Source organism: Enhydra lutris, unplaced genomic scaffold (genome assembly GCF_002288905.1).
Source record: "Enhydra lutris kenyoni isolate GAN:26980312 unplaced genomic scaffold, ASM228890v2 scaffoldscaffold22, whole genome shotgun sequence".
NCBI classification, from domain to species: Eukaryota; Metazoa; Chordata; class Mammalia; order Carnivora; family Mustelidae; genus Enhydra; species Enhydra lutris.
This window is the reverse complement of record NW_019154106.1, coordinates 6,895,178-6,918,530: the sequence shown is the minus strand read 5'-3', so window position 1 is coordinate 6,918,530 and position 23,353 is coordinate 6,895,178. Positions and strand designations below refer to the sequence as shown.

Sequence of the window (23,353 nt, the reverse complement as noted above, 5' to 3'; positions counted from 1 at the left end):
CCCGGAGGAGAAGGGGCTTGTCCAGGCTGAGCCGGGCCAGGGATCCAGTCTTCTGACCCCAGCGAAGAGTCCATCACCCGTCATGGCCCAGGGGCGCTGCAGTACAGCTGCTGCCTGAGCCACCTCTACCCACTACCCGAAACGAGGGGGATCCCTGACAAGTCCCAGGAAGCATCTCCCTTTCACCGGTGAGGGGACCGGCCCCACACCACACGCGAGTGAGTCTCCGTTCTCGATTTCCTCGAACCTTCGCTACACCTTGTTACGGGCCAGCGGGCAGCTCTGTGGGAGGCCACCTGTTGACCACGGGCGTGAGCAAACCCGTGAAGCCACCTAGCGGGGGCACCCAGGCTTGCCGGCGCCGGTGGGAGGAGTGAGCGCGCGGGCGCCGCGCAGGGCGCGTGCGCCGCAGCCCCGGGCTCCCATTGGCTCCTGCGGATTGGGAGGCGGGGCCGTGCGCGTCGCGCTTCCTCCGCCCCAGTTTCCGCGTCGCAGCCCCGGGAGCTGGTGCCGGATCGGGTCCCGGAGTCTTCGCCCACTTCGGGGCGGGAGCCAGAGCTGGGGGTCGGGCTCAGACCCGGAGCGTGGGCTGAAGCGGCGGGCACTGACTCCCCGCGAGGTGAGTTTACGGCGGCGCCCTGCGCAGGTTCCCGCCCCAGGTGGGAGGGAGGGCGCCGTGCCCTGCCTGAGCCGGCGTCCCGGCCGGCCGAGCTTCGACCCCACTCCTGACCATCAGCGCCCTGACTCCTCCCACCAGCCTCGACCTCGAGGGGGCTGAAGACCCACTGCTCTGCCCACCGGTGCCTCTAGCTAATGCTGTTCACCTTCGCAGATCAGCCGGGACTCCGCCCTTCTTCAGTGGGAGCTTGAGGAGCTCCCCAACCCTCAATCCCTGGACCCCCAAGTAACCGTTCTTTCTCTTTCTCTCTGCAGATGGACGGAACAGAAGGCAATGCTGGGCAGCCGGGCCCCGCTGAGCGGTCCCATCGTAGCAGCGTGTCCTCCGTGGGAACCCGAGGTGGGTCCCTGTCCCCATCCCCTCCCATCTATATGGAGCTGGGGCCCTAGCCTTGGGGAAGTGGCCCTGGCTTGTCATCTCTTTCATTAGAGAGAATTTTATGTATTCATTAACAAATAAGGTCTACGGAGGTGTGGAGAAGTGATAGAAGACAGTCAGAGCTGCCAGGCTTTGTCACTAGGCTGTTGGCCAAGGTGGGTTCTGTTCTTGAAATTCCCGTTTCTCATTTGTAAAAGGAGCAAGTCTTGCCGAGCTGTGAAATTCAAACGAAATCTCATGAATGGAAAGGGATGCGTTCAGGTTCTTTGATTTCTTTCTCGCAAACAGCGGTTTGAAAGCAGGGATCATTATTTTCATTTTATAAGGAAGGAAATTGGGCCCTAGAGAGGTTATTAAGTCACTAGGTCCTGGAGCCTGTCCTGCCTCAGTTGTCCCTACCTGAAAAGTGAGTCTGAATCACAGCCTCCTCGAGATGACTTTATGGTCCGTCAAGAAAGTAGCGGTTATGGCTGGAACAGACTGGAAATCCAAAATACACTTTCACTTGTGTCAATGATAAACTATACCTTTGCCTTTCATAGGCTTCACCCCCATTTGACCCACAGCCATCCTTTGAGAGAGGGGTGTTCGCCCTGCTTTACAGATGAGACAACTGACATTGCTGAAGTCAGCCTGCTAGCCAGGGCCCAGGCTAGGACTGGGACCCAAGTGTATAGGCCTCCAAGCTCCGTCTCTCCCACAGTCCCTCAGCTCCAAGGATGGGGAATTTGAATCTGGCTGCTCTTCCAAGGATCTCCCTTTGGCACCAGCTTCCGAATAAGAATGCTATGGGCTGTCACAAGTAAAACCCAACTTTTTAGACTGTATTTGCCCTGGCCTCTTTTTTTTTTTTTTTTTAAGATTTTATGTATTTATTTGACAGAGAGAGATCACAAGTAGGCAGAGCAGCAGGCAGGGTGGGTTGGGGGGAAGCAGGCTTCCCGCTGAGCACAGATCCCGATGCGGGGCTCGATCCCAGGACCCCGAGATCATGACCTGAGCCGAAGGCAGAGGCTCAACCCACTGAGCCACCCAGGCGCCCCTCTCCTGGCCTCTTTAGACAGTCCTGAAAGGCTATGGTATTGAATCCTGAGGCATGAAGAATCCTGTGGAAGCTGAGCCCTGGAAATTGCTTTACCCCAGGGCAGCCTTAGGAATCCTCAATTCCATCTAAGGCTGAGCCAGAGAGAGACAGCCACTCGCCTAAGGATAACAGTGGGTTGGCAGCTCTCCTGCTTCCCAGCCTGATATGCCAACTCCTATAATCTTAGGATGGGTTCAGCCTGTCTCTGCCTCAGTCCCCACCTGTGGAATGTTCTCTGTCAAGAAAGGAGCCCAGCAGAGTCCTTGGGGCTGCCAGGAGAGTGTGTGAGAGTGCAGTGGCCAGCCTTCGTTTGAACCTTTGGGAGTTAGGGTGGGGCTAGGTTGGTTCCTGGGCCAGAGTTGCAGGGTTTCTGGGTGGTTTGAGGGTCTCAAGTAAGTCCTAACAGCACTCTTCACAGGGTCCTTTGGGGCTGCTGGGGCTGTGTCTCTGGGTGTAGCCTTGGTCACCCCAAGGTGCAGGGAGAGGCCTCCAGCCCCAGTGAGGGATATAGGGGTTCCACCTAGGGAGCAGGCCCGGCTGAACCCACCTAGCCTCCATTGCAGCAGCTGACGTGCTTGTGTACCTGGCGGATGACACAGTGCTGCCCCTGGCCGCGGACAACCTGCCCTCGCTCAGTGCCCACGAGCTGCACCGGGCTGTCCGTGAGGTTCTGCAGCTCCCGGACATCGCCCTGGATGTCTTCGCCCTCTGGCTTGTGTCCCCTCTGCTGGGTAAGGCTTGGCAATGAGAAGCCCAGGCTGGAGGGTCAGAAGGGCAGTGACCAGGGGCTGGGGAGGGGGCCGCTTCCGAAACCTCCGGCCGCTGTGCATCAGGAGAAGGTGGGACCTAGGTGGGACCTACAGCTAGCCCCCACTTTTAGGCCCCAGATCCCTGAGAGGACGCCTGGCTCTTCTGCGCCCCCCCTTCTTTCTCTCTGCTGGTGGCCGAGGAAGGGTCAATCCTGGCCCTCAGCCTCCGTGGTGCTGGAGCCTGGGACATCAGGCGGAGCAGGACTAGGGGACAGGGAGGGAAGGGATCTGTGTTCGTGGAGCATGTGGTCTGTGCCACAGCCTGAGTGGGCATTTCTTGAGCGAAATCCCTCCTTATCCTCATGGCCCTGCTCTGTGCTGCAGATGAAGAAGGTGTGGTTTGGAGTGATGGCTTCCGTGAGTAGTAGGACTCAGATCAGAGTGGAAGCCTGGTTGGCCCCCCTCGGCCAGCCTCTTTGAACTGAATTCTGCTTGAGGGCAGGGAGGAAGGTGGGACCTGGTCCAGGAAGCAGCCACCCCCGTAGGTGGGGAGGGCGGGACAGGCAAGAACCCGGCTTTTCTGCAGCCCTGCTTGGCTTCTGGTCCAGGACCACCTGTGTCCCTGCCTTTCAGGCTGACATCCCAAGGCGGGGCGGGGGGTGGTGGAGCAGGAGTGGGGGGCAGGGGAGGTCCCTGGGGACAGAAGAGAGGATGCCCCAGGAGGCGCCAGGGCCGCGCATGTCTGCTGAGCTGAAATCCTCTCCTTTCTTATAGAGGAACAGGGGCTGGAAGTGGGTGACTGGTCCCTCAGGGCCCCGAGCGGTTACTTCTTTCTTGAGACCAATGGGATTTGTGTCTCTGCCCTACAGGGAGGATCTCTCCCAGCCTAGTCGGGGAGAGAATGCCCCTCCCATGTGTCTCCATCCTGTCCGTGCCCCCACACCATGGAAGCTTCCTGTACAGCTGCTGCTCTCACCCACCCTCTTCCTGCTGACACGTCTTCTCCATCCCTTCCGCACCCAGCTCAGCTGCCCCTTTCTCAGCCTCCCAGTCTTGGCCCAAACGGTGGGCCCCTTGATTTGTATCTTTGGGAAGCCGGGGGTGGCTCGCCCCTGTGCTGCCTCAGGCTCCCTGTCCCCGCAGCTGGGCCTCTTGTCTACTCCCTCCTCATCGCATTCCTGCTCCCCCCACCCCGCAAGAACATGAATGGGCTGCCTGTGTGGCCAGCAGGGTCACTCTGGGCCACCGCCCTGTTGGGGATGAGGGTGGCTAGAGGCCCCGGCATGAAGTCAGCGCCCACTTGGTTCCCAGGCTGGGTTTCAGGAAGGCCGAGAGGCCATTTCAGCGCTGACTCAGGTCCCTCGGAACCCTTGGCTGCCCCTGACTCAGTGGGGTAAGCAGTGACAGATGGCCCAGGGCTCTAGGGCAGGGGCAGGCGCTGTTGGCTGGAGCCGCACCGCAAGCTGGACGTTCCGGGAGTTTGTCCTTCTCCGTGCCCTCGTCGCTCTGTATGGAACCGGTTCTAGGGACCATCAGTTTCCTTTGGGTGAACGTCTCCAGATGGGAAGGCCCCATCGGAAAGCATGTGGTACCGCGGGGCCAGTGTCGTGCTGTGATCCTGGGAGTGCTCTGAGCTGCTGGGGTTGGGGTCAGTGCTGGGCCATGGGCAGAAGGAAGGGCACCGTCATCCCGGGTCCACTCCCCTCCTCAGTGTCTTCAGGGGTCCCAGCTGGTCAAGTACCCTGTTCACTTCACAAGTATGTGTAGAACCACACAGACACACACACACACACACACACCACCACCACCACCACCACCACCACCACCATCACGCTGGCTGGCACTCTAAGCGCTGGGGACACTGGGAGCAGGACTAAAGGTGTCCCACTCTCAGGGTCCTCGCAGTCTAAAGTCTGGTACAGGAGCTCGGGTCCTGGTTTAGCCGCTGACTCTTGGGGGCTTGGGTGGGCACTGTCCCTCTTTGGCTTTCAGTTTTCCACCTGTCCTTGGATGGTCTCTGTGCCGTCCAGCTCTGGTGTCCTGGGAGCGTCCAGGCAGAGAGCCTACGGCGGCCCCACTGAGTGACCGGGTCAGTGGGATTGCAGAGGGAGCCTCTCCTGGAGGGGAGAGGACGCTGCTGCTGGGGGTGCTTGGCCAGTGCCCCTTCTGGGGAGGGGTGAGGCAGGGGTGGGGACACGTGGTTGTGGTCAAGGATCCACGTTGGAAATGAGAGTTGAGGAGCCACTGGGGAGTCTGAATGGAAGAAACGGAGAAAGGGATGTGAGGAAGCTGATTGCAGGGGTGGGTGGGAGAGGCTACGGGCAGGAGGGAGGCCAGTGTGGGGGTTGTGGCTCTTGTTTTGGGTTAACATCAGGGACCAGATGGAAGTCCAAAGAACAGAGATGGGGACTCTTGGCTTTAAGCTGGTGGGATAAGGCACTGGGCCCTCTGCTGGGGGGTCAAGAGGGGAGCTAGGGGTCAGAAGCGAGGTCGGAAGGCAGGGGAAATCAGTGATGGCATAGATGTTGCCATTCTCTGCTCCTTGACCTCCGGAAGCCATGCTCATTCATCACTGATAGCTTGGAAATGACCTCTGACTTCTCAAAGGCCATGGTCACTGGGAGAGGAGATGAAAGCCCTTTCTTGTTACCGTTGAGTCTTGGGCCAGCTGGCTGCCCAGAGTCAAGGGGCTGGGTGCACTTGGCCATTCTGCCCACCTCCATGAGGGCCTGTGACGGGCCAGGGGTACAGCAGTGAATGGGACAGAGCCACTCTTGTTGAAGTGACCTGAGGATTCACTGGCTAGTGGGGCAGTGACGGGGGGTGACATCAGATAGTGGTAAATACCGTAAAATTAACCAAATCAGTGTGCACTTGGCGTGGAAGGTGATGGGGGGGGGCTGCCTTGGTAAAGGGTCTGGAGAAGGAGACACTAGAACCAAGACCTAAGCCAGCCAGCCACATGTGGGTCTAGGGGGAAGAGAGTCTGAGGCAGGAGGAACAGCAAGTGCGAAGGCCCTGAGGCACCGACGAACTGGGAAGGTTCAGGTGACTGAAGGGAGGCCTATATGACAGGAGCAGAGTGGGAGAGAGAACGAGAAGGAGATGAGCTGGAGAGCTGGATGGCATGGAATGGACATCTGGAGCTCCGGGGGGAGATGCTGGACGTGGGGCCTGCTGAGGGGGAAGCCCAGGCTCTGCCAGGGGCAAGGGAGAGTGGCCCCCCGGGGCCTTGGTTACCAGCTTTGTGTTCTGCTTCCTAATGGCCCAGGGGGGTTCATCTGTACCTCCATCCCTGGCACCTTCCGTCAGCCATAGCCTCTCCGCTCCAGCTGACCCTCTGTGCCGGAGGGAACGGTCAGAGGCTGGCGCTGCCTGGAGCCTGACCCTCTCTCCCTTGTGTGACTTCGGACAAGTAACTTAACCTCTCTGAGCCTCATTTCTCCCTACGCATGAAATGAGGATAGTGTTACCACAGGGCAGATGCACGTCATCTACTTGAAGTCCTTCTGGAAGCTTCTACCTGCTCAGTTAATGCTGGTCATGACTGGGGCACCGGGGCAGGGGGGTTTAGTCAGTTGAGTGACCCACACTTGGTTTCGGCTCAGGTCGTGAGATCGAGCCCCGCATCGGGCTCCGTACTCAGTGGCAAGTGGTGGTGGGGGGCGATCTGCTTGAGATTCTCTCTCTCCCTCTGACCCTCCCCGCACCCCCTACATGTGCGCGCACAGGCTCTTTCCCCCTCTCTCTGTCACTCAAATAGTAGATAAATAAATCTTAAAACAAAAGAAAGCCACCGACCACGACTGCCACCACCACGTTGCTGTGTCCTCCTGTGGCCGTCGTCCCGCATGGAGGCACAGACGAGCCGCTTCCTCCCTCTCCGCAGAGGTGCAGCTGAAGCCCCGGCACCGGCCCTACAAGCTGGGCCGCCAGTGGCCTGAGTTGCTGTTGCGCTTCACTGACGCACCCGACGACGACGTGGCTGCAGGTTAGTGCTGGGCCCACCTGGGCCTCCCCCGGCAGCCACAGCCGCTCTGGGCACCCGAGGCTCCTTGATGCCTGAGATCGGGCCCGGGGAGCGGGGAGGCCCAGGCTCTGCCAGGGGCGGGGAGAGGGCAGCCCCTCGGGCCCCTGGGCCTCAGTTACCAGCTTTTACGGGTTCCTTGGGGGGAAGCCAGGGGAGGGTGGCGTGGGATGACAGCAAGCACGTCGAGATAAGCCAGGTTTCCCACTCTCGGGATGGCCCTCAGGTTCTGGCAGTCATGGTGCGGGAGGGTGGCACTGGGTCTGTGCGGGGAGAGGGCTGGGCCGGACTGGGGGGCCAGGCAGTGACCCCCAGCCTCTCTCCTCAGATGAGCCTTCCCTGCAGTTCCGAAGGAACGTGTTTTTCCCAAAGCGGCGGGAGCTCCAGGTGAGGCCGTGAGCCCCAGGTGGGACCACCCGTCTCCGGGGCCCTGTGTCCCTAGACCCCTGGACACGGGTGCGGCGGCCCAGCTGAGCGGCCCCTCCCCACCCCACCGGCCCACAGATCCACGATGAGGAGGTCCTGCGGCTGCTCTATGAGGAGGCCAAAGGCAACGTGCTGGCCGCACGGTACCCGTGCGACGTGGAGGACTGTGAGGCCCTGGGCGCCCTGGTGTGCCGCGTGCAGCTCGGGCCCTACCAGCCGGGCCAGCCCACGGCCTGCGCCCTGAGGTGAGGGCTGGTGTGACCCGAGGCAGGGGCCCGTGGCGGGGAGGGCTGCCCTGGAACCCTACTTCCAGGTGATCTTCCAAGATCCGGAGTCAGGAGACCTCGGCCCTAGGGCTGGCCCTGACACTGTGTGGCCTTGGGCAAGTCACCCCACCTCTCTGAGCCTCTTTGCCAGCTTCATCCCAAACTCCAGGGAAGAGGCTCCATTCCTCAGACACCAGCACGCTGGCTCTGCGCTTCCCCCTCCCTCAGCCACGCTCCTTACTGTGCAAATTGACGATGCCCTGGGAGCAGACCAGGCCGTTCTCAGATCTCCGTGAACCATGATCCTGAGGGTCACAGATAAGCCCAGTGGAGAGGAACTTCAGCACAGTCTGCTCCTAGGCTCCCCCCACCCCCAGCACTGCAGGGAACAGTGTTGGAGAAGGTGATGTGCAGAGACAGGGCCCTGTGCCAGGGGACTGGCAGCCGGGGCCCTGCACGGACCACCCTGCTCACCGAGCCTGAGGGCTCCCAGGCAGGGGCCTGTGGCCAGAGGAAGCCTAACCCTGGGGCGTGTCTGCTGCTATTGCCCCTGATGGCCAACGCAGCCCAACGTGTGTCTATTTGAGGGACTTTGTCAACCTGAGTAACGGAAAGGTCCAGAGGTGGTCCAGGTGTAGTGGGCTCCAGTTGGGTCCCCAGATGCCTTGTTCCCGTGGCACAGCCCCATGCACTCAGGGCCGGCTCGCGCTCAGGCAGGCCAGGGAGCCACAGCAATTACGTATTGGCGGGAGAGGTCTGTCCCCTCACACACCAGACTCCTCAGACTCACTCCTACGTCCTCTTCCCCTGGCTGAGCCTCAGGTCCACCCAAAGGGGACACCGTGGCCAGAATGGTGATGGGCGGGCCCTGAGCCTCACAGACCCGTGGATGGGAGTGGGGAAGGCTGGGTTTCTAGATGACAGGTGAGAGTTGTTGCTGGAAGAAGGGATGTGGGGGCACAAGCAACAAAAGTGCTCCCGGGAGCCCCGAGAAGGGTGATGGCCCCCTAGACACCCCTCCTCATACCGCCCTACCTCAACCCTTCCTCCGGCCCAGCCGCCTTTGCTGGTGGCCTGGGGCGTTTGGTTATCCAGAAGGCACAGCAGAGCCCCCTCCCCTCGGAGGTGAGAATGGCATCTTCCGCGACACTCGGTGCCAGGCCCAGGCCAGTGCCCTTCCATGCAAGTAGCGGTTAGCATCCTTATTTGATCCATGGAGAACCTCCGAGAAGGTGCTCGCTGCTCCAAGACAGAGCTCTGGCTGAGTCGGCCTCGTGGCCAGCGCACCACCCGCACCGCCTGCCTGGGAGCCGCGCGGTTACCCCAGGCTGCCTGCTTCACGGTTGCGTTACCGGAAACCTCTTTTCCTTCTCAAACCTGTGCTGACAGATTGTGAGTTGGTGGTGGGTTTTGGTTTTGTTTTTAATATATCCGTGTTTGGCAGAAAATACGTGGAAAGCTGTAGGTCACTTGCCTTACGGTTTTTTCTTTGTCAAAGTTCCACTAACTCAGAAATCTAAACCTTCCTGACTCAGTGGCCGGGCGCTGTGCTGAAACCCTCCAGCCACAGGCTGTCTGGGCAGGGGGGCTGGTTGCAGCTCCCCTTTTGGTCTCCTGGCCTTCCCTTTAGGCCGGTAACCCACCGGGCGTGCTTGCTGGGCGGAGGTGCTGGTCCGGGGCGGTCCTGATCCGGGGCCTCGCTTGCCCTTGCCCAGGAGCAGGCCACCCTGAGGCCCTCAGCCCCGGAGCCCCTCCTCATGCCGGGCACCCATCTTCCTTCCTCTGCAGGGAGAAGCTGGACTCCTTCCTCCCCGCCCACCTCTGCAAGCGGGGCCACGGGCTCTTTGCTGCCCTCCGGGGCCGAGGGGCCAAGGCGGGCACAGGCGAGCAGGGACTGCTGAGCGCCTACTGCCAAGTGAAGGAGGCGGCCGGCAGTGACGGCGAGCACGGGGCCTCCCTGAGCCCCCACTACCGCGCTTACCTCCTCAAGAGCCACGAGCTGCCCTTTTATGGGTGAGCGACTCCCTCTCACGTTGTCACAGGCCACCGCAGCCCTGGGCTTCTGCTGTCCCCTTCCCTTGACAGCCCAGCATGCTCTCTTGGCCTGGGCCAGCACAGCCTGCCAGGGTGCCTGTCCCTGTGCCATCCAAGCTCTGTTGTCACGTGAGGTGTGTCTTCATGCCAGCACCTTGGGCCCCGCGGGTACCAAGCTGGACGCCTGTCCTCCCCTCACTCCCATCGCAGGCCAGGCCCCCAGACAGGTCCTCTGCCTCCACCTGCCACAGCCGCAGGGTGGGCGGACCTGCTGACCTTCCGTTGAGCCAGTTCTGCCCTCACGCTGTCCACAGTGGCTCGGTGGCTTTCGTGTACCTACTGGTGGCCTTCTCGGCGCTACCAGTAACTCAGTAGCAGAGAGGCCTGGCTCGTGTCTGGTGAGGCTGACGTTCCGGTGGGACAGGAGACGGCAGCAGAGGTAGGAACAGACTACAGGATGGCAGGGGCCACAGCCGGGTGACCGGTGAGGACAGCGTGACAGTACTCCACTAGGGAGCTGCGGCTCAGGCCAGGCGGCGGGGACGTCGGCGGGGAGACACGGTCAGGTGCCAAAAACGCTGCGGGCAGAGTAGGCAGAATTTGCTGGACAGACATGCGGTGGAACGAATGAAGACAAGGAGACGGGACTCCAGGGGGGTCTAGTTTGTGCAACTAGAGGATGGTGTCGCCAGCTGAGATGGCCTGGGCCAGGGCACAGGCTGGGGAAGGTCGCGGGTTTGGTTGTGGATGTGTTGATCTGGAGATGCTCGCTACATACTCGGTGGCCATTCTGAGCGGACGTTAGGTTTCTGAGTCTAGAGTCGGGTCATAATTGCTGGGTATCAGCATCTGGGTGCTTTAAACCCAGAGCCCCAGGATTTGACCGAGGAGGTGGGTGTGAACCAGGCACAAGGAGGTCCCGGGCCAGCGAGGCGGGCAGGCGGGTCTCTATAAGCCAGGCCAAGGGGAATGGCAGGGCAGGAGGAAGTGACCAGGCGTCCCGTGCTGCTGCTTCCCTGTCAAGTTCAACATCCCCTGTGCGGCCAGTAGTGGACCTTGGCTCCAGCATCACGGGGTAGCAGGGGGTGGAGGAAGAGTGAGAACAGACCGGAGACAGCAAGTGTGACCAGCGCCTTCAGGGGTCAGCGCCATGGAATGGAGGCAAGAGATACAGCGTTTGTGGCTGGAGTGGGAGAGAAGGTCTTTAGTTTTTATGGTGGGTGAGATGCATGTGTGCAGACAGCGATGGCGGGTGAGAGTGGGGTAGACGAGGGCAGGCGAGCGGCTGCTCTGGGCCAGTTCAGTGATCTGTGATGTCGGCATCTCGGCCATTTGCGGACCTTGTTGAGGTGTTGCAGGAGCAGGGACAGGAGTGAGGCTCTTCAGGGGAATCAGAGGCGGCACGTGCTTGTGTCCAGGCCCGCCTGGGTGCAGGGGTGCAGGCAGTCAGACAGCGGGACTCGGCGAGGGCTCTGGCTGAGCCTGGTGCAAGGGGGCAACGGGCCAGGCAGCCGTGGGAGGGTGAAGGACATGACAGGACCGGGGAGAGGGCGACAGCTTGGTGAGATGGCATGTCAGGGCCCCTACACCGTACCCTTCCCAGTGTTGAGCCCCAAGGCCTCCCAGGGTGGCTGCTGTCCCCTCATGGGCCCCCCACACCGGTGCAGCCGGACCCCACTGCTGCTGAAGGGTCTTGGCCTGACAGTGGGCCGCAGGGCTCTCCCCACCCTACCATGGCCTGGCCGCCTCCTGCAGCCTCAGCCCGAGTCCCGGGGCTCCTGGCCGTGCCCCGGACATAACTGGCTACCCCACATCCACATTCACGCTCTTCCTTCTGTCTGCGGCACGCACCCTCCCCTGTGCCCCGCAGTTCCTCCCCTGCCCATTCACACCTTTCTGTCCTGCATGACCAGCTCCGATGCCGCCACCTCCAGGAAGCCTCCCTCCCGCCGCACACTGTTTTCACTGAAACTTCAGTTACCAAAACAGCTTAAACGTCTCATGTGCCCGGGACATGGGCCTGGCCAGAGTACCATGGCAGCAGAGCCCAGACCCTGGACCGTCTTTTCCTGGTGCCTGAGGTGACAGGCTAACAGCGGTTCCCCTCCCCAGGTGCGCCTTCTTCCACGGTGAGGTTGACAAGCCGGCCCAGGGCTTTTTGCACCGGGGCGGGCGGAAACCAGTGGACGTGGCCATCAGCCTGGAGGGCGTGCACGTCATTGACAGCAGGGAGAAGGTACCTCTAGCTCACCCAGGGTGGGAACTGGGTTGGGGGGCAAGGGGCCTCCCTGGAGAGGGAGTGGGGCCTTTACCCAGGCCTTCGCGGTTCCCCTGGGCCCATGGTTGGCCTGGCCTCCTGTCCTCCGATGTACCTGGGGCTTTTGGGGGCATCCGGGAGCTTCCTTGGGGTCTGCTCTAGATCAGCCTCTCTGGCTAGCGGGAGGGGGGAGGCTGCGGCTTGGATTAAACCTCTGAGTGGAGGGAGTCCGGCATGGTCTGGCCGCTCTGTTGGACCAGTGGCTGGAGACTAGTTTGGGTTTTCCAGAAGAGCCTCAGGACCAGAAGCTCTCCTGAGTCCCGCTTCTCCCCGCCACCCCCCACCCTCCGTGTTTGGCACAGGCTGTCTCTTGGTTCCCTGCATAGGTCGTGTCAGCATCCCACCCCGTGGGGTGATTTCTTTGTACTCGGGCAGGAGTCTCCAAACCAGCAGGAAGGTGTGGGGTGACTGCTGCTTGTCTCCACAATGGGACCCCAGCACCTCTCTATGCTGGTGCTGGGCCCAGAGCCCAGCTCGGCCTCCTGCTGAGATGCTACCCAGCTGGGCTCCTGGAAAAGGTCGCCCCTCCCACCCACATCTTCCTGCACTTGACCCTCCCAGCTGTCCCTGGGCTTGGCCTTGGCCCATGGGTGAGAAGTGCTGTGGGTTAGGCCTCCCCAGACCGCAATCCCCCTACCCCGTGAGGGTCTGATGAGAGCACGGGCACCTCGAGAAACTCATATAGGAATTTAGAGTCAGCCTCAGAGGTAAATAGCCTGGCCGGTTGTCCCCTCCTGGTGGCCCCTGAGCAGGATGGGGAGAGGAGGGGATTCTGCTCAGCTGAATCCAAGCCCTGCGTCTCCCTCTGGGCAGCACGTCCTGCTGGGCCTGCGCTTCCAGGAGCTGTCCTGGGACCACACGTCCCCCGAGGAGGAGGAGTCTGTCCTGTGGCTGGAGTTCGATGGGGACAACGAGGGCACACCGGTCAACAAGCTGCTCAAGATCTACTCCAAGCAGGTAGTGGGTGTCGCCTGCACGGGTAGGGGTTGGGTGGCCGGGGCTCAGGGCGCCCCAGACTGTTGGAGGCTCCAGGCTGGCCCACAGCGGGTGAGCCAGCTGCTGAGGGCCTGGGGACCCGGGGAGCTGACATCCGCTGAGCTGGGGCCACTGTTGAGAGTCAGAAGGCCTGGGCTTCCCGGTGCTATGTGACCAGCTCGCACTGGCTTCCTGTCCTCAAGGCCCCCTGGGAGTTGGGAGGAGGAGCGGGCATGGCAGGGCGAAGGCCCCACTGTGCCTGTGTTTCACTCCGCTCACCCAACCCTCGCCCCTGCCCCTCCTGCTCCCAGCCCCGTTCATGGCACAGGCCTCCCTCCCACACTTCGTCCTTTCATCTCGGCACTGACATGGGTCGGGACTCCTGTCCCCAAAAACACACCTCCGCCCCAGCCGCCATCTGGGGTCTCTGGACCCTCCCCTCCCCCTCGGCACCCCTCTGCAGCCAGTCCGCACCCCTGCACCTCCCAGCCGTAAGCCCAGTGGCCCCTGCTTTGTCAGAGTGCACACGCCTCTGTCCTCCATCCCCTCTCAGCTTGACCATGAGCTCTTGGACCCTCCTGTCCCCTGCCATGGCTCCTGTGACCCACTGCCCTAGCGTCCCTGAGCTCTTCCCTCTCTCAGCTCTGATCCTTGGCTGGTTCCACCTTTCTGCTGATGACTCCTTAACTTCTACATCACTAGGCTAGACCTCTTTTTTATTTTTATTTTTAATATTTAATTTATTTATTTGAGAGAGAGAGAAGGAATGAGCAGGGTGGTAAGGGAGAGAGAGAAGCAGGCTCCCCACTGAGCTGGGAGCCCGATGCGGGGCTCGACCCCAGGACCCTGAGATCATGACCTGAGTCAAAGGCAGACAATTAACCAAGCCGCCCAGGTGCCCTAGATCCCTTTTTAAAAGTAAATGTTTTATTGAATTATACATAGAGGCAAGTGGCCAAATCCTAAGTCTTCCAAATCAAGTTTTCCCAAAATAAACCCATGTAACACCTTTCAGGTTGCAAAATAGAACCAGGACCCCAGAAACCTCTTGAGCCCCCTCCCAGGCCTCCCCGCCAAGGGACACCCCATCCTGAAACATCCTTGTTTCACTCTTGAGTTGTTCCACCTGGTTTGAACCTTCTAGCAGCAGGTTCTAGCCGCAATGTGTTCTCTTCTGTCTGCTCCGTTCTGCTCCATCCTCGCCGCAGGTAGTAGCAGCTCGACCTTTTGAGGTGCTCTCTGGTGTGCCAGCATCCAATTCACCGCTCTCGCATCCCATCACTGAGGGACACTTGGGTTTCCGGTGTGGGACCGTTGCCAGCAATGCTGCCACGATCACGGTCACGCGTGTCCTGGGTGCGCGTGCGTGGGTGGACACCCGGGAGTGGAAGGGCCGGGCCAGCAGGTCAGCACGTGCTCACTGGGGCAGACACGGCCAGCTGTCCCCAGCAGTCATGCGGATGCGAGCGCCCTGCCCCGTGTCCGCTCCCCAGCCTGGCCCATTGTAGCCGCTCTGAAGGGAGAGTCGTGCCACCTCATGTTTTTGTCCTTTATTTTTCAGCCCGTTTCATTGAGGTGTAATTTACAGCCATGTTAAGAGTCTGTTCTGATGCATTAACATGCCTGTGGCACAGTCGGGCGGAGAACAGCGGATTTGCTAATATCTTCCCAGCCGCGACGTGTCTGTTCACACCTTTTGTCAGTTTTTTATTGGGGTTACTTGCATTGCCCCCCAGTGTCTGCATGGCTTTTGTTGGCATTTCCCCACCACCCCAACCCCGGGAGCTCCAGGCGCTCCGCACCCTTGCCCAGCACGTGGTCTGTGCCAGTCTGGTCTGCCAGTCCCACAGATGCCAGGAGGTGACCTGCCACTGCCACTTCCATGCCCTTGTCCTCGTGACCCATGATGTCGAGCACCTTTCCGTGAGCTTATTCACCGTCCAGACATCGTCTCCAGCAGAGCGTCTGCTCAGGGCACCGGGCCGTGTTTTCACTGGGTGCTTTTCTTCCCGAGTTGGGAGCGCTCATTCTGTATCTGGCATCCTTTATCAGATACGTTTTGCAAATCTTTCAGTCTGCGATTCGACTTTTCATTTTCTTAATTTTTTTGAAGAGCTGTTTTTAATTATGATGGAGTCCATTTTATCAGTTGTTGTTGTTTTTTTTTTTCCCTCTTAGGGTTTGTGCTTTTGGCTTCCTCGGAAGCCTTTGCCTAACCCCAAGTCACAAAGATACTCTTTGTTTTTTTCTAGAAGTTTTTTAGTTTTTTTTTTTTTTTTTTTTTTTAATTTATGGGCAGCTGGGTGCCTCAGTCGGTTACTCTGCTTTTGGCTCAGGTCATGATCCCAGGGTCCTGGGGTCCAGTCCTGCATCCGGCTCCCTGCTCAGTAGGGAGTCTGCTTCTCCCTCTGCCTCTGCTGCTCCCCCTGCTTGTGCTCTCGCTCTCTCGAGCTCTGTCAAATAAATAAATAAAATCTTTAAAAAAAAAGATTTGGGGCACCTGGGTGGCTCAGTTGGTTAAGTGTCTGCCTCCAGCTCAGGTCATGATCCTGGGGTCCTGGGATTAAGCCCTGCATTGGGCTCCCTGCTCAGTAGGGAGCCTGCTTTTCCCTCTCCCTCTCCCCCTGCTTGTGTTCTCTCATGCGCTCACTTTGTCTCTCTAATAAATAAGTAAAATCTTTTTAATAAGATAAAAGGATCTTTTAAATTAATAAGAATAATACAGTACTATTACAAATATTAAAAAATATTAATATTAATTTATACTATTAATACTTAATAAATAAAAAGATTTTATTTATTTGAGAGAGAGAGAGCGCACGCGTGTGCACATGGCGCACAAGCGGTGGGAAGGGGCAGAGGCAGAGAGAGAGAGAAAAGCAAACTCCCTACTGAGCAAGAAGCCTGACATGGGGCTCGATCCCAGGATCTGGAGATCATTAACTGAGCTGAAGGCAGATGCTTAACTGATGCCCTCATAATTCTTAATAAAATTTCAGAAACTAGATGTTTTATAATTTTAAGTCTGTGGTCCATTTCAAGTTGCTTTTCTATGTGAAGCGTGATAGGTGCTCAAGATTCTTTCTCTTTTCTCTTTCTGTTCCAGTGTTGTTTGTTGAAAAGCCTACCCTCTCTTCATTAAATCGCCCTTGTGTCTCTGTTGCAGTTCAGTTGGCTGAGGTGTGTGGGTCTGTCTCTGGACTATCCGTTCTGTGCCCTTGATCTCTGTGTTTGTTTTTCCCTAATACTACTGTATTGATCACTGAAACTTCATAGTAAGTCTTGAAATCAGGTAGTATGATTTCCAGAACTTTGTTCTTTTTCAAATTGTTTTTGACTATTCTCATTCCTTTGCATTTCCATTTAAATTTTAAGATAAACGTCTTGATTTTTACCATTCCCGGAAAAAGCCTCCCGGGATTTAGATTAAGATTACATTGAATCTGTAGATTAATTTGGAGACAGCTGACATCGTAAGTCTTCTAGGCCATTGATTTGTGTGTCTCCATTTGTCTTTGATTTTTTTCACTAACATTTTATAGTTGTCAGCATACAGATACTGAATGTCTTCTATTTTACTTACCCCTAAGTATTGCTTTGCTTTGCTTTCTTTCTCTTTGTGGTGCTACCATAGATGGCACTTTTTAAAATTTATTTTTATTTATTTGTTTTTTAGTGACATAAAACTGTATTCTTCTCTCACATAACATTATGGGTAGGCGGTCTAGTCCAGATCTGTTATTGTGACCTCAGAATCCTTTAATCTTATTGCCTGCAATGCATATTCTCTTACTCTTAAATTCACCTCATGGGGCTGCCTGGGTGGCTCAGTCGTTGAAGAGTCTGCTTTCAGCTCAGGTCGTATGATCCCAGGGTCATAGGATTGAACTCATGTCGGGATCCCAGTTCTGGGGCAAGCCTGCTTCTCCCTCTCCCACCCCCCTGCTTGTGTTCCCTCTCTGGCTGTCTCTCTCTGTCAAATAAATAAAATCTTAAAAAAAAAAAAAAAATTCACCTCATGGTCCAGGATAGCTGCTTCAACTCCAGCCATCACATCTACATGCTAGACAACAGGAAGCGAGGAACACCGTGACTTCTCATTTCAATTTTCAGTTGTTCGTTGTGATATGTAGACATGCCGCTGATTTTGTTACCTACATACTGATACGTCCTGTCACTTTGTTAAACTCACTCACTGATTCTAACAGTTTTGCTGCAGATTCTTTGGGGTTTTCTCTGTAGACAGTTGTGTCATCACTGAACAGGGACAGTCGTGTTCTGGCTTTCCAGTCTGTGTGCCTGTGTCTGTCTGGCCTAATTGCACTCTCTTGGGCTTCTAACACTGTGCTGCGCAGGTGTGGGCAGACATCTGGATGTGCTCCTGACCTCGGAAGGAATTACATTCATTCTTGCTCTAAGTTAGTATATTGGCTGCAGGTTTTTCAGAGACACCGTCATCAGGTCGAGGAAGTTCCCTTCTGTTCCTGGTTTGCCAAGCTTTATCTCGGATGAATCTTAATTTTGTCTCACGTGGTGTAGTTTTAATGGTGGGCTCCCTGCACCTCGGGGAGCGCCGTGCTGTGATTGAGGCTTTGTCCCAGGGGCCTTAGAGGGCTCCCTGTTTGGCTTACAGCCTGGGGCCTCTGTCCCTGCTGGCTGCCCTCCTGTTCTCCAGCCCACTGCCCACTCTGCGTGTGGGGTCTCTCGGTGACAAAAGGAGGCAGCTGTGGGGAATGGGTGCTGGCTGGGTTGTGTTCCTTCAGGGAGGCCTTGGGCTGCAGGGCAAGGTAACAGCCACTTCTTTGTCCCCGTGGGGCTATACCCCTGGCCGCTGACCCTGCTCCTCCTGTGGGTCCCTTTCTTGGGGGTATGGATCCGCCTTGGTCGCTGCTGTACCCCATGGTCTGTCGCCGAACCAGCACAGGGTGGGTGCTCAGTAACTCAGGGATGCCACCGCTGACAGCTTTCTGTCTCTGGATCCATCCGACCCCTGGGGTCCCCATCATGTGGTGTCCAGACCGTGCTCACTGACATCCGGTCACCTCCCCTTTTCTGGCAACAAGTGTTACATGTCAGGTTTGTTGAGAAGGTAGCGTTGTTGAGGAAGGGGCCGGAGGGAGCCACCCACCCGTACCCCGTGGTCAGACCACACCCTTCCTCATAGGCCTGCAGGTTCTTCTCTCAGACAAGTCTCCTCTGTTCCTACAACCCAGAAAGCCCCGCCTGGGCCCTCTGCCTCCCTTCCTCACCCTCCAGTTACCGCTGAGCTCCCTTCCCCCTCCAGCCCGATGGCAGCAGCCTGGGGCGCTTGGCCTTCCCGGCCTGGGCCTTCGGCCTGGAAAGCTCTTTCTCACCTACCCCCCCTCCCAGAGCTGAGACAGGGACCCCTGCACCTCCCCCAGGACTGACATCCATCAGGACTGCCCTGTCCCCCGGCCCACAGGCACCTGACTCCCCCCTTCCCCTGCCTTTCTGGTGTAAGTGGTAGTTGTTTCCTCTCTGCCCCCCCCACCCCCCAGCAGAAGGGGGGATCTGTGTCGCCCCACAGAGTATGGAAAGGCTGGGTCTCGGGGAGACCTCAGGTGGCCCCTCTCTCGTCCCCAGGCCGAGCTGATGAGCAGCCTCATCGAGTACTGCATTGAGCTGAACCAGACTTCAGAGCCCGCTGCCCCCCTGGAGAACGTGTCTGGCGCCCCCTCGGCTGCGGGCTCCCCACCGCCCCCCCGCTCAGCGCCCCCCTCTGCGCAGGCAGGGCAGCGTGGTGAGCAGCCGCCTCCAGCATCTCTCCACCATCGACTACGTGGAGGAAGGTGAGCACGCGCGCACGCCGCGGGGAGCCCCGGGGACTGCGCATCGGGGGTCCAGCTGGCAGGGACCTAATTGGGGGGAGGGGGCGAAGCCAGGGGAGGGTCGTGTCTTGTGAGCTCTGGGGCCCTGGCAGGGGGCGGTCCTTTTCTGTCCCAGTCACTGCTGTGTCCACAGATGTGTTCCCCGCGGCTGTGTCCGAACAGGACACACTGGAAACTCCCAGTGTCCGTTATTTGAGGTGTGGGTATAGAAGCAGCGGGGCCACATCCGGTGGAGTCAGGGCAGCGGGTACACGGGCGGTGTCTCAGACCAGGCCCTGGAGCAGACACATTTGTGGAAGAACTGTTGACTTCTGGAAGGCTGTCATCCAGTCAACTGTGTGGCAGCGCGGTTCATTTTTTAATTTTGGCAAATATGCGGCAGTAACAGAGGGAGCCAGCCAGCACCGAGAGAAGCTGGAGGAGGGCATCTAGGAACGCTTCATATTCTCATCTCTGGGCCTTCTTGATAAATCCAGAATTAGTCCAAAATAAGAAGCTTTTCTTTTTTTTTTTTTTAAAGATTTTATTTATTTTTTTGACAGAGAAAGACACAGCAAGAGAGGGAACACAAGCAGGGGGAGTGGGAGAGGGAGAACAGGCTTCTCGTGGAGCAGGGAGCCCGATGCGGGGCTTGATCCCAGGACCCTGGAACCATGACCTGAGCCGAAGGCAGATGCCTAACAATTGAGCCACCCAGGTGCCCCAAGGAGGTTTTATTTTTTTTTATTTTTATTTTTTTAAAGATTTTATTTATTTATTTGACAGACAGAGATCACAAGTAGGCAGAGAGGCAGGCAGAGACAGAGGAGGGAGCAGGCTTCCCACGGAGCAGAGAGCCTGATGTGGGTCTTGATCCCAGGACCCTGGGATCATGACCTGAGCGAAAGCAGAGGCTTTAACCCACTGAGCCACCCAGGCACCTGCCCCAAGGAGGTTTTAAATGTAGTAACTAAGACCTGGATTTAAGTAGCAAGATGTAGGGGGCTCCTGGCTGATCCAGTCAGTAGAGCATGCAACTCTTGACGTCGGAGTTGTGAGTTTGAGCCCCATGTTGGGTGTGGAGGTTACTTAGAAATCACATCTTTAAAAAAAAAAGAAAGAAAGAAAATCTTTAAAAATAGATAATTAGCAAGGGACGCATGGGTGGCTCAGTGGGTTAAGCCTCTGCCTTCTGCTCAGGTCATGATCTCAGAGTCCTGGGATCGAGCCCCACATCTGGCTCTGCTCAGCAGGGAGCCTGCTCCCCCCCCCTCTGCCTGCCTCTCTGCCTACTTGTGATCTCGCTCTCTGTCAAATAAATAAATAAAATTTTTTAAAAATTTTAAAAATAGCAAGATGTTCACAAAATAAGGCCAAGTAATAAAAATCAGGTAGCACGACCACCCCACGCCAGAGTATCCATGTACAGGATGAAGGAGACCCGCCCACCACAGTGGTAAATTTGTGTAACTTCAACTTTTTACTTTGTGTTTCTTTGTAGTATTTACATTTTTGACAACAAGCATGTCATTTTTAAAAAAATATTTTATTTATTTGAGGGGTGCCCCTTCCCTATCCTCCAACCCCAACTCGTGCTCTCTCAACGGATAAAATCTTAAAAACAGGGGCGCCTGGGTGGCTCAGTGGGTTGGGCCTCTGCCTTTGGCTCAGGTCATGATCTCGGGGTCCTGGGATCGAGCCTGCATCGGGCTCTCTGCTCGGCAGGGAGCCTGCTTCCTCCTCTCTCTCTGCCTGCCTCTCTGCCTGCTTGTGCTCTCTGTCAAATAAATAAAATCTTCTAAAATAAATAAAATAAATAAAATAAAGTATTTTATTTATTTGAGAGAGAAGGCATGAGCAGGGGGAGGGGGTTCGGCCCCAGGACCCTGGATCATGACCAGAGCCGAAGTCAGATGCTAGATGCTTAGCTGACAGAGCCACCCAGGCGCCCCAAGCATATCATTTTTATAATCAGAAAAAGCAAAACAATTTTTCTGTAACATAACCATTTTCTACTATTGTAGTCTTCCTTGGTGTGGCTAGCAGGCGTCACCTGGCTCCCTGTTGTGGGACATGACGGTTCGTTCCAGTTTTTGGCCACTGCAGACAACATAGCTATAAATCCGTGCTGGGAATCTGAACCGCTTCCTTGGGATAAATTCCTAGAAACGGGGCTGTGGTGTCCCACGGCGCGCGCACCAGCCGTCCAGCCCCTCTTGAGCACACGGCAAGAACTTGTTCGGGTCGGTGTTCAGATATTAGGGAGGTTGGACCAATTTCATGTGCGTGGCCATTCCTGTTTTCTTCATGGATTATTGTTCATTTATTTGTGTTGCCTTGTTTTCTTTTGTTGTTTTATTTTTTTTTCAAGTTTTTACTAATTTATTTGACAGAGATCATAAGTAGGCAGAGAGGCAGGCAGAGAGAGGGGGAAGCAGGCCTCCCACGGAGCAGAGAGCCCAACGCAGCGCTCGATCCCAGGACCCTGGGATCATGACCTGAGCTGAAGGCAAAGGCTTAACCCACTGAGCCACGGAGGCGCCCTGTTGTTTTTTAAAATTAACACCTACGTTAATGTGGTATACGTGTTACAGTGAATGAACATGGATACAGTGTTATTAACTAAAGTCCTTCTCTTTAACCCAATGTCCTCTCCAGCGGCAGGCTCCCAGCCGGGGCGCCACACTGCATTTGCTCATCAGGTCTCTGTAGGCGCTGCTGGGCTGTGAGGGTTTCTCAGATTTCCCTGGGTTTTGGTGACCTTGAACGTTTGGAGGAAGACCGCTCGGGATAGCATAGGAGGCCACGTGACTGGAATTTGCCTGATGCTTTCCCCATACTTAGGCAGGGGTTGTGGGCTGGGGAGGAAGGTCCCAGAGGTAAAGTGCCATTTTGATCTCATCCTATCAAAGGTGCGTGATCAACATGACTTAGGACGGTTGGTGTTGACCTTGTCACCTGGCCTGAAATTTGAACTTGTGAGACTTTTTGACTTACTGAGGCGCACCTTCGGCCCGCCGTCCGTGCTGTAGGTGTTGTATTTCTTTGGTCTGTTCTTGATCCAGTTTGAGCAGAAGCCCCTGGGACAGCGTTGCTGGCGCAGCATCGCGTGCAAACCTGGATTTGCCTGTGATTCGGGAGGCCGGCCCCACGGCTGGACGAGCTAGGGTCCCCGGCTCCGACGGTTCGCAGCTACAACGAGCGGGGCTCCGTCGGAACGGGCTCTGGCAGGAGCCAGCCCCTGGCGCCGCCGGGGGGCCTGGACCGCCGCACCTCGGGAAGCCCTCCCTCAGCGCGGTCCTCCTTTTCCCGTGACAGGTCAGCAGATCAAGCGGGTGAAGCCGAAGCGCACCACGTCCTTCTTCAGCCGGCAGCTGTCCACCAGCCAGGGGAGCTACACCGTGGTGCAGCCCAGCGACAGCCTGGAGCAGGGCTGAGGGCCGCGTCGCCGGGCAGGGGGAGGGCGCAGGGTGAGGCTGCCCCGGACCTGGCCCAGCATTCGTCTCCCAGAGGGGCAGGACCGGGCTGCGGCTCTGGCGTGGGGCACGGGGGCTCCCTCGGGAGGGAAGGAGTGGCTTCTGCCTGTGAGGGTCCGAGGCCCGCACAGGTGCCGGGGGGACCCCTGCAGGGTCCCGCCTGCCCTGCCCCTGGACTCTGCCCCACGGCTGTCTCAGGACCATCCAAGGAGGCTCTGGCTGCCTCGTGCCAGCCCGGGACTTGCCCTTGTGCCCCTCTCAGGATGGACAGTGTTCCCTGCTCTGCAGTCCTCGGGGACAGCGCTGACGGCAGGGGGCCACCGAATAGGATTTGGGACCTGTAGGTCCAGTGTGGGTCTTTGGTCTTTTCCCTGGACTCTGGTGACCACACCCTGCATTCCTTCAGCCTCATTCCACCCACACTGCATGTCTGGGGATGGCTCTGTGGGGCAGCAAGGAGGCAGGCAGAGAGGGTGACCTTCTCTGGCTGGCTGGAACTGGAGGGAGCCAGGCAGGGCCTGGCTCGGGAGCCCTCTGTGCCCTTCACTCAGGCCTTGTGGTCAGGACACATTCTGACCGGAAGGAAGTGCCTTTTTGCCAGCCTTTGGGGACAACACAGTGCCAAAAGGCGGATGTCCCGTGTTTGCTCTTTTTTCATCTGCTCCAGTTCCATGAAGCCTGGGAGCTCCGGGATAGCTTGAGGAGGAGACCCCCACCCACCTCAGCTGCCTGCTCTCCCTCAAGATGGCGCCGAGGGGTGTCCATCTGCCCAACCCCGGGAGTGGCCTATGCGTGGGGACTTCCCACTTGAGTTGGTCTCCTCTTTCCAGGGACATTGTAAGGAGGCTGGATGTGGTGTTGGGCATAGCTTTTCCCCCTGCTTCACCCTCCTGGCTTCTCCCAGAAGAGCCAGCCTAGAGGGGGTAGAGGAGAGCGGGCCCAGCCCCTCTGCACCTCCACGGTGGGTCCACGGCCCTCCCGGCACTTCTGAGACTTTCCACAGGCCCAGCCCCGCTGAGCACTGGGCTCTGCTCTGCCCTCCCTCCCTGTGGAGAGCTCTGGCAGAGGAAATGCAGACTGGCCTGCCGGCTCAGATGTTCCGAGGTGGGCTTGC

General features: G+C 57.6%; 1 protein-coding gene across 1 annotated transcript; it reads left to right on the top strand.

The window, feature by feature from the left end:
- Positions 1 to 504: 504 nt before the first annotated feature.
- On the top strand, positions 505 to 22,264 carry LOC111150063 (FERM domain containing 8). The gene is given in 12 exon segments (XM_022507396.1): positions 505 to 619; positions 934 to 1,018; positions 2,705 to 2,872; positions 6,780 to 6,881; positions 7,246 to 7,304; positions 7,422 to 7,588; positions 9,398 to 9,622; positions 11,756 to 11,879; positions 12,774 to 12,917; positions 18,540 to 18,647; positions 18,649 to 18,745; positions 22,082 to 22,264. Coding segments are annotated over 11 exon segments (1,398 nt in total). The 5' UTR covers positions 505 to 619; the 3' UTR covers positions 22,201 to 22,264.
- The last annotated feature ends 1,089 nt before the right edge of the window (positions 22,265 to 23,353 follow it).